The 12,821-nt window shown below is 47.9% G+C and overlaps 1 protein-coding gene across 1 annotated transcript in view; it reads right to left on the bottom strand.

The window, feature by feature from the left end:
* Nucleotides 1-9,772: 9,772 nt before the first annotated feature.
* LOC119383892 (40S ribosomal protein S8) overlaps nt 9,773-12,821 on the bottom strand; it is a 20,687-nt gene continuing 17,638 nt past the window's right edge. The window contains exons 5-6 of the mRNA XM_037652165.2: nt 11,357-11,486; nt 9,773-9,917 (exon numbers count right to left, since the gene is read on the bottom strand). Of these exons, the coding sequence (XP_037508093.1) occupies nt 9,808-9,917; nt 11,357-11,486 (240 nt within the window). The 3' untranslated portion in view covers nt 9,773-9,807. The remainder of the gene's footprint in view (nt 9,918-11,356; nt 11,487-12,821) is intronic.

Below are 12,821 nucleotides of genomic sequence, written 5' to 3'. Positions count from 1 at the left end.
GGGTATGAAAAGATGGGTTACTGACACATACGCAACAAAACGGGTACGTATGGCAATTATTAGGTTGAATACTTTTCACACGTGTTTACAAGGATATGCACCCTCTCCGAAACCACCACTGAAGCTTGTGCATTTTAGGTTAGGTTCATGCTTCCGTTGTTCGACGATGTGTCGCACCGATTAAGCAACAACTCAAAGAGGAGGAGGAGACGTTGAGGACAGAAAAATACGCTATTTATGCAACCCTAAATGGGAACACGTTTCAGCATCTGCAGGTGAATGGGTAGAGGGAAATATAGATTGGAAGCGGAGAGTGGTGTCCATGGCCGAGGACGCGGTGGGCGGCTTCTGGCCGGCTGTCCAGTCCAGCGTCTCCCACGAAGCGAAGAGCCGCACTGAAGACCTGGGTGTGACAGTGGGCAGGAAACACGAGGTCCCTTGTGTAGCCGCGGGTAGACCCTGGCGGCGAAGTTGCGGCGATCAATGCGACTCGTTCAGCATGAAACGCGGGGCATACACACAACAGGTGTTCGAGTGTTTTATCTGCCCAGAACGCAGTGCAGGCAGGTGACGAGGCTATGCCAAGGCGATGACGCCGAGCCGCAGGCCAGGAGCAGCCGATACGTAGAAGCAGGAGGAGGGACCTCTTGGAGAGAGCCCGGTCAGGCAGCCGGGCCGGTGGTTTCTGCCTAGCTACTGAAGGGTTCGCGCCGTCGTGCTACAAAGGAAGTGATACTGGCCGGTTGAACTAAAAAATAAACGTTTAATAACACTAAAAGAACTATGCGAAAGATACACGGTAAAATAACGTGGGCACATGCACTCGCCCCTAACCTTGGCCCCGGCGGGGCACACCCCTCTCGCGCACACAGCGTCGGGCCGCGCTGGCCGCGCCACGGCTGCCGCTTTTAAAGCCCGAGTGTGGGCCACGCGCATCACTGGTGCGCATCACGTGTCAAGCCAGCCTGGCGATGCTCGAGATTCCCACACATCCCCCCCCCCCCCCCCCCCATGACGAAAGCGTTCGTGGCAGGTGTCGAAGGGTCGTTCCCTTCGGGTAGGACTCGGCGGCCGTGTCGGTTGACTGCAGTGCCGATGCTACTTTCACCTATGAGTCCGGTCGTCGGATGCAGTCAGCTGGTGGTTGCTTTGAAGAGTCTCCCGGGTCGTCACGTACCGGCATATCACAGCCCGCCTGGGAGCCGTGCCGGCTACTTTTCGAACGGTGACGGCTGTCGTTGCTGCACTGCTGCGAGGGTGGTTGCCATCCTCCATCTTAGTAGGGGTCACTGCCAGACTCCGAGCAACGCCATTGACTCCCTGGAATGCAAGTGCGACTAGACGTGCGACTAGACAGTTTTTAACTTTCTGTTGCTAATTCAAGATGTCGAATTAGCAATGCAAAAGGCGTGAAATCATTACACCAAAGTCAAGGGCGACATCAATGCGAGAAACTTCGGGTGCGCCAACTCAACCGTTTCCATGCGTGTACGTCCACAGTAGCACTGTTATTTGTTAAAGATGCAGAACTGCAAGTTTAACAGCGGCAGCCACCCGTAAAATAGTCTTCAGAAAGCATTGAAATAGGAAGTGTACAGGGAAAATGCCCCGATTGAAAAAGAAAATTTAGGAGGCCTTACCCTATCGGAAAAGTGGGGTCAAGCGAAGCTTGGCATGTGCGTGGCGGACCCAGGGGCGTGGACAGAATATTTTTACGGGGTGGGGGGCACGGGCCCGGCCACCTCCTGGCTACGCCACGGGCCGCACCTACTACTATTCTTTCTATCGCATTGCGCTTCCTTCCTCCATGCCGGGAATTGGACCTTCATCCACGTGCTTAGCAGGGCAACACTTCACTTGCTACAGGCAACAACGACGGTCATGCGTTCATATCCACGCAACAATGAAATGTGCCAACGTGAAATGACAAGTGACCGAGATAAAAGACGAGATTGCCACATCAGAAACGGCTGACCGCCAACAAGCTCACCATCGAGAAGGCATCGTCGCTTAGCATTACGCATGTGACCCATGCACCTACGAGGGCTGCGTGTGCCTACACCACGGTGTAACCTGCACCCTTATATCTGTACGCTCGCCGGCGCCGGGATTTTCGCGCACTACGCCGCCACCGAAATACGCGAGTCACAAAAGCTTTGCTTAAAAAACCAAGTATATTTCGTAATGTTGATGGTTCCAGGCGTAGTACAGGGCTCAACGTAAGATAAACATTAGTGATCATGGGTTAGTGAAGACGAGGATCACTCTCAGCTTGAAGAGGACAAGAAAATATTTAACAAGAACACGCTACCCAGGGGCGTAGCCAGAAATTTTTTCGGGGGGGGGGGGGGGGTTCAACCATACATTATGGATGTTCGTGCGTGCGTTTGTATGTGTGCGTGTATATATACACAAGCAAAACTGAAAAAATTCGGGGGGGTTTGAACCCCCTCAACCCCCCCCCCCCCCTTGGCTACGCCACTGACGCTACCCTATGCATGTATTCAGGGTAACAATAGTCCGCGCGCACGAGTGCACTCACGTGGTTTTGTTTCATTTCGCTCTCTTTAAACACCGGAAAAAATTACCACGCAGCACCTACACTGTCACAAGAAATGGATCGGTCGTTTCGCAATGCCACCTGCAACGTAATTGATGCCCTGTACAACGGCTACTTTGTTTCATGCCTCCTTTTATCGAAGAGGGCATCGCAATCAGGTGCGCAAAGGTGCCGATGGGTATCTGGCGGCATACTCCCACGATTGCAGTGATGGAAGCGACATTTTGCTTTTTGGAGCACATTCTGGAGCAGAAAAAACGCTAGTTCGGAGCAGCTATTGGCATTTTCGGAGCAGATGGCAAAATATTCCGAACGACCCCTGGAGTTTAAAGCATTATTTAAGCATCTCATAAGTATTATTACTTATTAAATATATTGTACATACAATTGTCATTGCGAATTGCACAAAAACAAGTAATTAAGGAGATGGGTGGTCACTGAACACCAAGTAAGATGAGCTATATACTTAAATTTTTGGGGACTTGTGGCAGACGTAACATAAGACCGATAAAGCTGAGTCCCAAATTATAAAAGAAACCACAGTCATGTACAAGTTTATAATCAGTAATAGAGCAAAGCAATCTGTTAGTTTCATATTTCCCAAAATAGCCTGCATTTAAAATTTCAAAATGAAAAAAAAACAAAAACAAAGAAGAAACTAAGTGTGGATAGGTTGAAAAAACAGCCTTGCCATTTCTTGCGGCAAAAATGAGGTCGGAGCTGACAAAGTGATAAATGTGATCAGTCACACATCACAGTTGTCCTATCAGTAAGATATCGAACTAATCTCACACACATTTTACCAAAATAGAATGCCTGTCAGGTACAAATATACAGCTAAATCGGATATAGGTATATCAACAATGCCACTACTTGTGGCATTGTCGATATGTTAGTATGGAGCTAGTATATAAACTCCATACTAGCATACTATACTCGTGGACAACTTTTCTTGGCAATGAACGAAAGGCTACGGGGGCAGAGCTACTGCACAAGTACTGACCTGAGAAGTAGCCCGGTTTGGCACGCGTTTCGAATTTAGTTTCAGTTCGTGAACCTTCCGTATCTCCTGTGACGGCTGTTCAATTATTCGAGGGGCGATGGTCGAATAATAACATTGCATACTATATTTGCTTCGTTTGCATAGACAGCCATTTGTTAGTGAAATTCGTCACAAGCTCCTTCAGCGAGTCATCGGAAAAGCTGGAGGGTTACGAGCGCTCACCTGAAGACAAAGAAGCTATTTTGACTGTGAGGCACATGTAAAAAGTGCGACGTTTTCACACGTGCAAAAACGTGAAATGACACTGCATAAAGTAAAACAAATATAAATTTTATAACTCCTTTGTGCATGCTGCGCCTCTTTTCAAACAGTGTCCCGTAGAAAATAAGAGCAATGTTGTTTTTTATTCTCACACAGAAAACATGGACGCAATTGTGGGACTATGTTCTTCAGTGGTAGCACACGCGTAGTTTGGCTCTGCAGCCTTCTATTCATTGCTAAGAAAAGTTGTCCGTGAGTATAGAATGATAGTAGACAGCTTGTTTTACAGCGAAAGCTGTTATGAGATCATTTCACCGGCCGTTTTTGTAGCCGTAGTCGTCCGCCGCCGCCGCCGGTGTCCGTAACCAGTATCGCTCGAAATAAGAAAAAAAAAACGAAATATGAAAAAAAATTCCATAGTGGAACGAGGTTCGAACCTGGGCCCTCTGCGCGGGAGCCCAGGTGCTCTGCAAACTGCTCTGCAAAAAGGTCCTATAGGGCTGACGCGCTGGAGTTCAACGTTACTAGAACAAAGTTTAAAAGCTCCGCCGGAGAGGCGGTCCGCGTGGCGGTCGTGAGAACTAGTGGCGCTGCAGTCACGTCTAGCTCCCGCGGCTGGCGCTTGTTGTGATCGGCGCCGCCGATGTACGAGCGCACATGGGTTGCAGCATCGTCTGCGCTTTGTTAGCTCGTCATTTTTGCGACTGTTCTTGACCAGGCTTAGCGTCTTGCACGAATACACGTGCATTATGTACGAAGCGTAGCGAGAGCGAACAGATTAACAGCGGTATGCCGACTTGCTTTGCGCCGGGCTGCAAGAGCGGCTACCGCAACGACGACTCCGCTTCACGACACTTCGTCGGACCTGCAAAAGACCCTACGCCATTCAAGCTTTGCATCGCAAAGATAGAAAGCTTACTGCGAAATGCAAGGTCTGTGACGTTCATTTTGAGAGTGTCGACATTGTATCGTCGTGTCGTTGCGGGACAAGAAGTTTTGATCCCTCGTGGAAAGTGGGAACTCGCGCCAGGTGCCGTGCCGCGCTTGTTCCCAGCACTTCCACCCCACATTTCAAAGCCAAAATGTTGGGGGTTTAGGCGCAAATCCCCTCAAAACGCACGGCGTCCCGCGAAAGCCCAGTGACCAATTTGGAGGAGCCGCCAGAAATAGAACAGCAAAACGAAAGGCAGGCGATTGCATATATACGCTACCGAGAATGAGAGTTGCATCACACTGACATTCGATCAGTTGTCAGCTGTCGCTATGCCTTCGAAGCAGTGGATTTTCTAGAGATTTTACGACGAGGTATTGAACAAGATGTGCGGAATATTTTACACTCGCCAGCTCGGGAACGGGCTGCTCAGCGCAAACATTTGACACGGTACACATATAGGAAAGACGAGGACCAGCGCTGGTCCTCGTCTTTTCTGTGTGTACCGTGTCAAATTTTTTGCGCTGAGCAGTTTAATAATGAAATACCAACTAGCCAAATCCCACACTTTGCTTCGGGAAGGGAGACTTACTTGTGCAAAAGATAATTGTAGTTGACGAGCCAATTTAACTGCGTAGTGAACGGCTACAGCACGAAACGCAAATGGCTGTCGTACAGTGTAAGGAGTGCTGCGGGCATGGAACATCTGCTCGGTGAAGTTGAAAAACTGAAGTTGAATACTGACGACTCTTCTAGCGACAGAGTACGCGCGAATAACTGCTCGGTGCTCACATCACGGCCGATCTGTTCGAATTGTTTAAGGCAGCGTAGAAGGATGCGACGTAGAAAGATGAGACACCGAAAATACAACTATCCGCTGAAATAATTGCACAGAGAAGACATCTATTCGATGTAATCGCACACTGAGGTTTCATTTACCGAGTTCTCGTAAAATTTTCCGATTTTGGGTCAGTATCCTTTTAACCGTCGCGAAAACGTGTCTTGTAAACATTGCAAAGCATTGATGATGTTTTTCGAGAAAGTTTTTTTCAATAAATTGTAGAAACATGAGTACTGTTTTTCTAGAACGTTTTTGTATCTCGAGTAAGTACGCTTCTTTGTGCACTATAAAGGCTTTTACAAATGTGTTGGGTTGTTCTTGATCTAGATAAGACGGCAGCGGCTAAAATTATGGTAATAGTTATAAAAAATACTCTGAAAACCCTCATTCGCTTAGAAACACCTATGCTTGGAAGTTAAGCGCAATGTAGACAGCTAAAATATTGTCAAAGGGTCGTGAAGTCGACGAAGGCAGCAGTCAGCAGGTCCGAGATGAAACTCTTTATTTGGCCGAACTTTTGGCCGGGAAACTGAAAGTCAAACTACAGCAATACACTGATGGCGGCGAACAGAGCGTCGACCGCCGATCAACTGACAAGCAGTCAAGCGCGTCGGCTTTTATACAGGCGCTATCGAACTTTCCAGCGATATCGCTGGTGGCGGCGTTATCTCTCGACAAAGCTGGAACATTCGCGTGCAGCGCGAAATCTTACCAAAACGATCTATTACAATCGCAAAGCTTCTCGAACACTGCTTCGGGGACAGCGTCGGGCGTTGATAACCGTGCTTGCTGGTCAAACCTGAATACATCAAAATAAAACAAGAAGTGGACGTGGCAATATAGACCGAACATGGATTCTTAGCCAATCAATGAACAACGCACGCGGGCCAATGCATACAGACGACCTTATGCATATCCACCTAAGCATCCATCTAACTAGTACAATAAGAAAGCTGGCGCGCAGATGCCACGAGCAACTGCGCGGCGCATCGCAGCGTTATGCCGTGGCAGCAGACGACGCGCCGATAGTGGCGCAAGACGGAACTGCAGCGCCGCTAGTTCTCGCGACCGCCGTTCGGACCACCCTCCTCCGCTGGCGGAGATACGGAGCTTTGAAACTGAGTTTGTTCTAGTAACGTTGCTGGAGTTTTGAGTACTGTGGCGGAGCCTGGTGGCGTGCGCCGAAGTTGCTTGGGTAGTCAAAAATGGACGCCGACCGGCGAGTTACGCAGTTCTCAGTTGCTTTAAGCGTTTTGCTTAATTTTGCGCCTAGTTTTCAGGCTCAAAAAGTGCTTAAAACGTACGCAGGAACTTGTCCGCTATGCCTGCAGAGTCTGACATGTTTGACGAGCGATCCCTGCTTCAACAAACCGTGCCGAAAGCAGGTGGTCTGGGCGACGGCTCTGAGCAACGCGCGGTCCCGAAGAGCGATCGCCGCCGTTATTGTTGCGTGGTTAATTGCCTCGAACATGGGGGTAAGGATCCTAATGTGCGGTTTTACTGGTTCCCCTGAAAGCCGTACGAAGTGGAGCGACGGAACCGCTGGATACGTGCTGTCCGAAGCGTGAAGTGAGTACGCGAGCAAAACGTGGTTTGCAACGTAACGTGCTGATTACTTTTCGTACGCGCGTGCACGCGTTTATATATGTATATATTCCCTGTGTGCAGTCCAGACGGCACGCCGTGGCTGCCGACGGCGATCACGAGGATATGCAGCCGGCATTTCATGCGAAACGAGAAAAACGATGCCATGAGTCACCCTGCGTATGTGCCTACGATTTTTCCGGCAGCTTACAGCCGGCTGCTTCCAGCGGCCGGCTGTAAACATTGCGCGCCGTCGCTTCTCGACCGCCACCGCACGCTGACAGAATTTGACGAATTCCCTAGAAGCAAATGTTGAAAATTACGACCGTGCATGGGGAAAACGTGTGGCAGAAAACGGCACACGACGCGAATGCGCTCATTCGGGCCGCGGCTAGCCTTCGTCACTGGACCTTTCTTGATTCCGTTTCGTCGTGTAATGCAAATCATGTCGGCTTTCTTAACAGCAATCTTTTCGTTTATGCACTGTCGTTAATCGCGCGAGCATGCCTCGTAAAACTTAACTCGAGTTCAACGTCGTGTGAGATTCGCTGCACTTGCGAGTTGCAGCGCGCCGAAATGGTTCCTTCAATCTCCTACACGTCGTAAACATACTTGACGTTGACGAGCTTCTTGCGTTTACGCAGAGTGCTTGGCCCGAAGAACTCAGCCACGCCAGAAACTGGCCGAGATCCAAAGCGCAGCACAACCGACAGCGGCGGCTCCATTGCGCATCTGAGCTTAGTGCTGCATGCGGCCGCCAGACTGACTACTCGAAACCAAAGAACTTGTCGGAGAGGGCGCTTTTTAGCACCGTTTTCGCAGCGCCGCCTGGGCAGCCAGTCAGGCCTATACACGCGTCATGTCGGGAAGGAACCACATTAGCATATGCAATATAGCGTGGTAGAAGAGTAAAATAAGCGCCAAGCGTCGCACAACGAGAATTCTGTAACAAGGCGTCGCACAATGCGAATTGCGCAACGAATAGGTTGTTGAATGCTTCCAACCCATTACAAAGGGCTCTGCCATAATTCTTCATCGTCATCAGGCACAGCATCAACAAAGTGCGCATAATGCCTTACATGCGTTTAGCAGGTACCACAGCTCTCCGTAGAATGACGAAAATGGCACAGTGCCTGCTGCCCTACTTCTCAAAAATTACAATGATTTATAGCGTAGTGGGTTCCTCGCAAGTGCACTTGTAATGGTTGGCAAGGAAGCCCATAAGCGCATGAACCATTTCCTCGGGGTCCCAGTAAAATTACAATTTATAGCATAGTGGGTTCCTCGCAAGTGCACTTGTATTGGTTGCCAAGGAAGCCCATAAGCGCATGATCCATTCCCTCGGGGCTTCAGTAAAATTACAATGATTTATAGCGTAGTGGGTTCCTCGCAAGTGCACTTGTATTGGTTGCCAAGGAAGCCCATAAGCGCATGATCCATTTCCGCGGGGTCTCAGTAAGTTCTTCGCCCCCCCCCCCCGTCTCTCTCCCACGTCAACGTATGTTTACAGCATGACGGGAGAGGGAAATAGCGACCGGGCGTCACCCAATGCAAATTACATAACTGGTGGGCCGTTTAAAGCTTCCAACCTATTACAAAGGGCTGAGCCATAATTCTTCATCGTCATCAGTTGTCGCGTCAACAAAATGCACATAATGCCTTACAGACGTAGAATGACGAATAATGGCTTAGTAGGTGCTTCCCAACTTCACAAAAATTGTGATTTATGGCGCAGTGGGTACCTTTCTATAGTGTACTTGTAGCCCCCCAAGAGAGCTTAACGGGATCTAGAAACGCCGCTCTTCCAGCTTTCGCTGCGACTGTGCTGCGGTTTCAGCGCAGGTCTGGCGTTTTTTTGTTTCGTTTAGGCTCGCTGGATGATCATGTGCTTAAAGCTCATTGTTTTCAGTTTACCAGCGCCATTTCGGTGCGGGTCCGGAGCAGTTACTAACAAAAATTACAGTTTGGAGCAGCATTTCGCTTTTGAAGCAGCACTTCCATCACTACGATTGCGGTTAGCCATTTTCTGACAACGCAGTGGCATTGTATCGCGACTCTGGCGCAAATTCCAGGCTGATTGTCGAGATGAAAAGGCGAGACTTGATTGCGGTTAGCGCTCCGTCGATTGCACCGACAAGCAAGGAGCTAGACTTTGAACAGTTCCGTACGTCAGCCGCTGGTTCTATCAGCATCATGAACCGGGACGCGCTAGGTTCGTCCTAGTCATTTTCTGCTTCGCTCCCAGCAACACGTGCGCAGACTTGTCCAGCGTGGGATGGAATACCTCTGGTAAGTGAGAGAACGAAAGAAACAACGAAAAAAGCGTTCTTGAAGAGGCGAGATTCGAACCCGCGTACCAACGATCCCACGGGGTGCATCGTAACCACTCTGCTATCCAGGCACGCTACCAGAGCATAACACAGCCTTGTATAGTATAGCAAGGGGTGGGAAAGAGAAGAGAGGGTGAGGAGAGGGAAGAGTGTAAAGCATATAGAAAAAGTGAAAGAAAAACATTGAAAAAAATTAAGGCGGCTTCGCACATGTGCTGGCACCACTTGTGCAAAGACACAATCAATGTCACAGACACAACCAATGTCACGTCGCCTTTTATTCACATGGGCAGCCCTTCATTTGCCCTTCTTGGACTTGATCTTCTTGGTGTAGAACTCAAGTTCCTTGCCCTCCAGGATATAGCCGTCGCAGCGACCACACTGCCCGGGCCGAGACGAGATGCAAGCTGCAAGGACAGACAACTTAGTTTAGTGGCACCGTAGGAAGGATTCCCCATACAACCAACAGTCTACTAATAATTCCATACAAACATGGACAGCAAATGAGTTGACCAAACGGTACTTGCAATTTGGAAGACATGGGAAACCACGTGACAGAATTTTAAAAAGGCAGAGTTGGCAATGCAATATTGTTATTAGGTGGGTGAAGCATTCTTTAAAGACCTTTTACTTAGTGGCAAAAAAATTACATGCAATGTAGCCAACAGACGAACTTTCCTTAAGCACAAAACCCTTGGTGAAAAGCCCATTACAATGTCCCTATTTTTTACACTGTTAGCCTAAACGAACTCCACACATAAGTGTGGTATATTTTACGATGCACACATTCTGGTGCACTATATGGGAAGGCATGCCTCAGATTAACTATGACAACAGAAACCCTCACGTAAGCGGGCAGCGCCGAGCACCAAGACGGGACCGGCAAGCCCTGTCAGGTTCTGGTAATCATCATGGGCAGCTCCCAACACGACTTGTTCACCACAATTCACTGTCAGCATAAGGATGACTAATGTGCAATGAAATTACAAGCCATCTCTACATAGAGGGCTGCATCAGGACACTGCATTCCTCTTACCCATAATAAGTGCCATGTTCAGAACACATACAGGAATACATTTTTACTTCAGGCAAGCTGATGTTCTCCAAAGACATAAGTGCAGCATAATAGTGTGAACAACGCTGGAGTGCACTGAAACTTGCAAGCCAAGCCCATCGTTCGAATCACGAATGAATGGAGAGAAAGCTTATATTTATTTTTATAAAAGATTCATTTTGCTGAGAAAGTTACTGCGTCATTGCACGTAAGTAATGGCAGCTTTTTAAACCGTTAAACGGCATCTGCTTGGCCTCAGCACAAGACTAGCAAACGAGAAAAGTCTGTCTACCGCTGCAGACGAGCACAAGCTCGTGTTATAACGAATAAACATCGTCGTCATGGTCGTGAAGTCCTGTAGCACGGCAGTATCGCTGCTTGGGTCCCTTCGCCACCTTTCCCGTGTCACTAACCAGTGGTGCACCTTTGCATGACTTATCACAGAAGTTTCTTTCATGGAAATACATCTGCTCATTTCCAACAGAAAGAAGTACGAGAAACCTGCGCCCTGCACAGTATCACGATGTAATCGATATGTCGTAAAAGTATTTCGCTACTCAGATACCAATATTTTTCAAATTCATCTCAATACAGAAATACAGACACTCAAGTTCTATCTCCAAGGTGCTGCCATGACACTGCCCAGCCCTGAAACATTCCCTAGTGATGCGAGATATACCCTCCTTCAAATCCTCACTGCACCAATACGCAAAAATCAGCCACAAACATCTGCCACACTAGTTTAGCGTATGCTGCTATATTCAATTCCACTTCTTAGGAATGCACACTGACCTTTGACCCGACCGGTCATGAACTGCTCTTCGAGCAGGGGATCCACCTTGGCCAACTTCTGGCGCTCCTTGATCTTCTTCTCGAGCTTTTTGCTCCTCTTCTTCACCAAGGCACCGCCTTCAATGTCGGCCTGCACAAGCAACACTGCATGGTCTCGTCAAATCCTCCAATACAACAGAATGTCCCACAACAATACCTGGAGCAATTGACATTTTCCAATTAAACGATGTCAAGCTTCATACAGTCGTCGATGGACCTTTCAGACTTCAAAAACTCAGACTTGATGGATATTTCAAACTTCATAAAAGCACTGTTAAGGTTCTCATAGCAATATAATACATTTCAGCGACCAATCTTTCGGTTGACCTTATGCCCTAAAGATTGATTTTGCTAATTAAAACGCTCGTTTTGAACCACGCCGCCCAAATTCGCTAGCCGCCATGCTGGACTTCGTGCTGGCTTGGTCAGGTCTGCTTTCGAGTGGGTAGTTGTGTAACCTCCACTACTTCAGCACTGTGTCAAGCACAAAAAATTAGGGGTGCACGAATATTCGAAATTTCAAATATTTTTCGAATAGTAATTGCTATTCGATTTGATTCGCACTTGAATTTTACTATTTGAACTTCCCGAAGACAAATACAGTCAACGTCCAATTCGAAGTGACCCTTTCAGATTTTTAATATGCTTCACCTCATTACACTCTCGTATTGCGGCAAAGCTGCCTTTTAAGCTCTGTTACATCAAACTTAGCGAAGACAAAGTCCACATCCGATTGAAAGTGGTCCCTAGATTTTCAATATGCTTCACACCCTCATATTGCGGCAAAGCTGCCTTTCAAGCTCCGCTACGGTCTCAAATGTATTAACTAAAAAAGAATGCTGGTTCCAACATCGAGATGAAAGATGAGGCAGAGTTGGGGGCTTTATTAATGCTGTTTTGGACACGAAATTTGGGCAGGAAGTCCAAAAAATCGGACGCCAAAGCTTTTTAGCATCCAAATTTTCAGATTTTCTTATATATCGACGTCTACGAGGCAGATTTGGGACACCACACTTGAAGGGAGCAGACCCTTGTCCGCCACATCAGTTGGGCTTCCACAGAAGTTGAAAGAGGAAAAGAGGCTGAGGAAATGGCATCTTTGCCATCACGTGTAAAGTGTTGTTGGCAACATAAATACAATTCAGCCACTACATTGCCTCACTCATTCTTGATAAGACAACTACAGGGGTGAGACGGCTGAAATCGATTTGGGAGCAGTTTTGGGAGCAGCAAAATTTCAATTTAGGAGCAGGAGAACCTTGTTTGGGAGCAGTTAGTGGCATTTATTATGTCGTTTTTGGAGCTTGAAAAAAACAAATTTGTAGCAACTTGGAGGAAGAAACGCACATTTTAATCGGCTTAGAATACACATAACGTTCAAAGAGCCTTTGGAGAAAGCTTTTTTTTTTTTAACGTATTATTGCCA

The sequence above is a fragment of the Rhipicephalus sanguineus genome, chromosome 2, assembly GCF_013339695.2.
Source record: "Rhipicephalus sanguineus isolate Rsan-2018 chromosome 2, BIME_Rsan_1.4, whole genome shotgun sequence".
Taxonomy (NCBI): Eukaryota; Metazoa; Arthropoda; class Arachnida; order Ixodida; family Ixodidae; genus Rhipicephalus; species Rhipicephalus sanguineus.
Note: the sequence above shows the minus strand (reverse complement) of the source record. Positions and strands in the feature narration are given on the sequence as shown.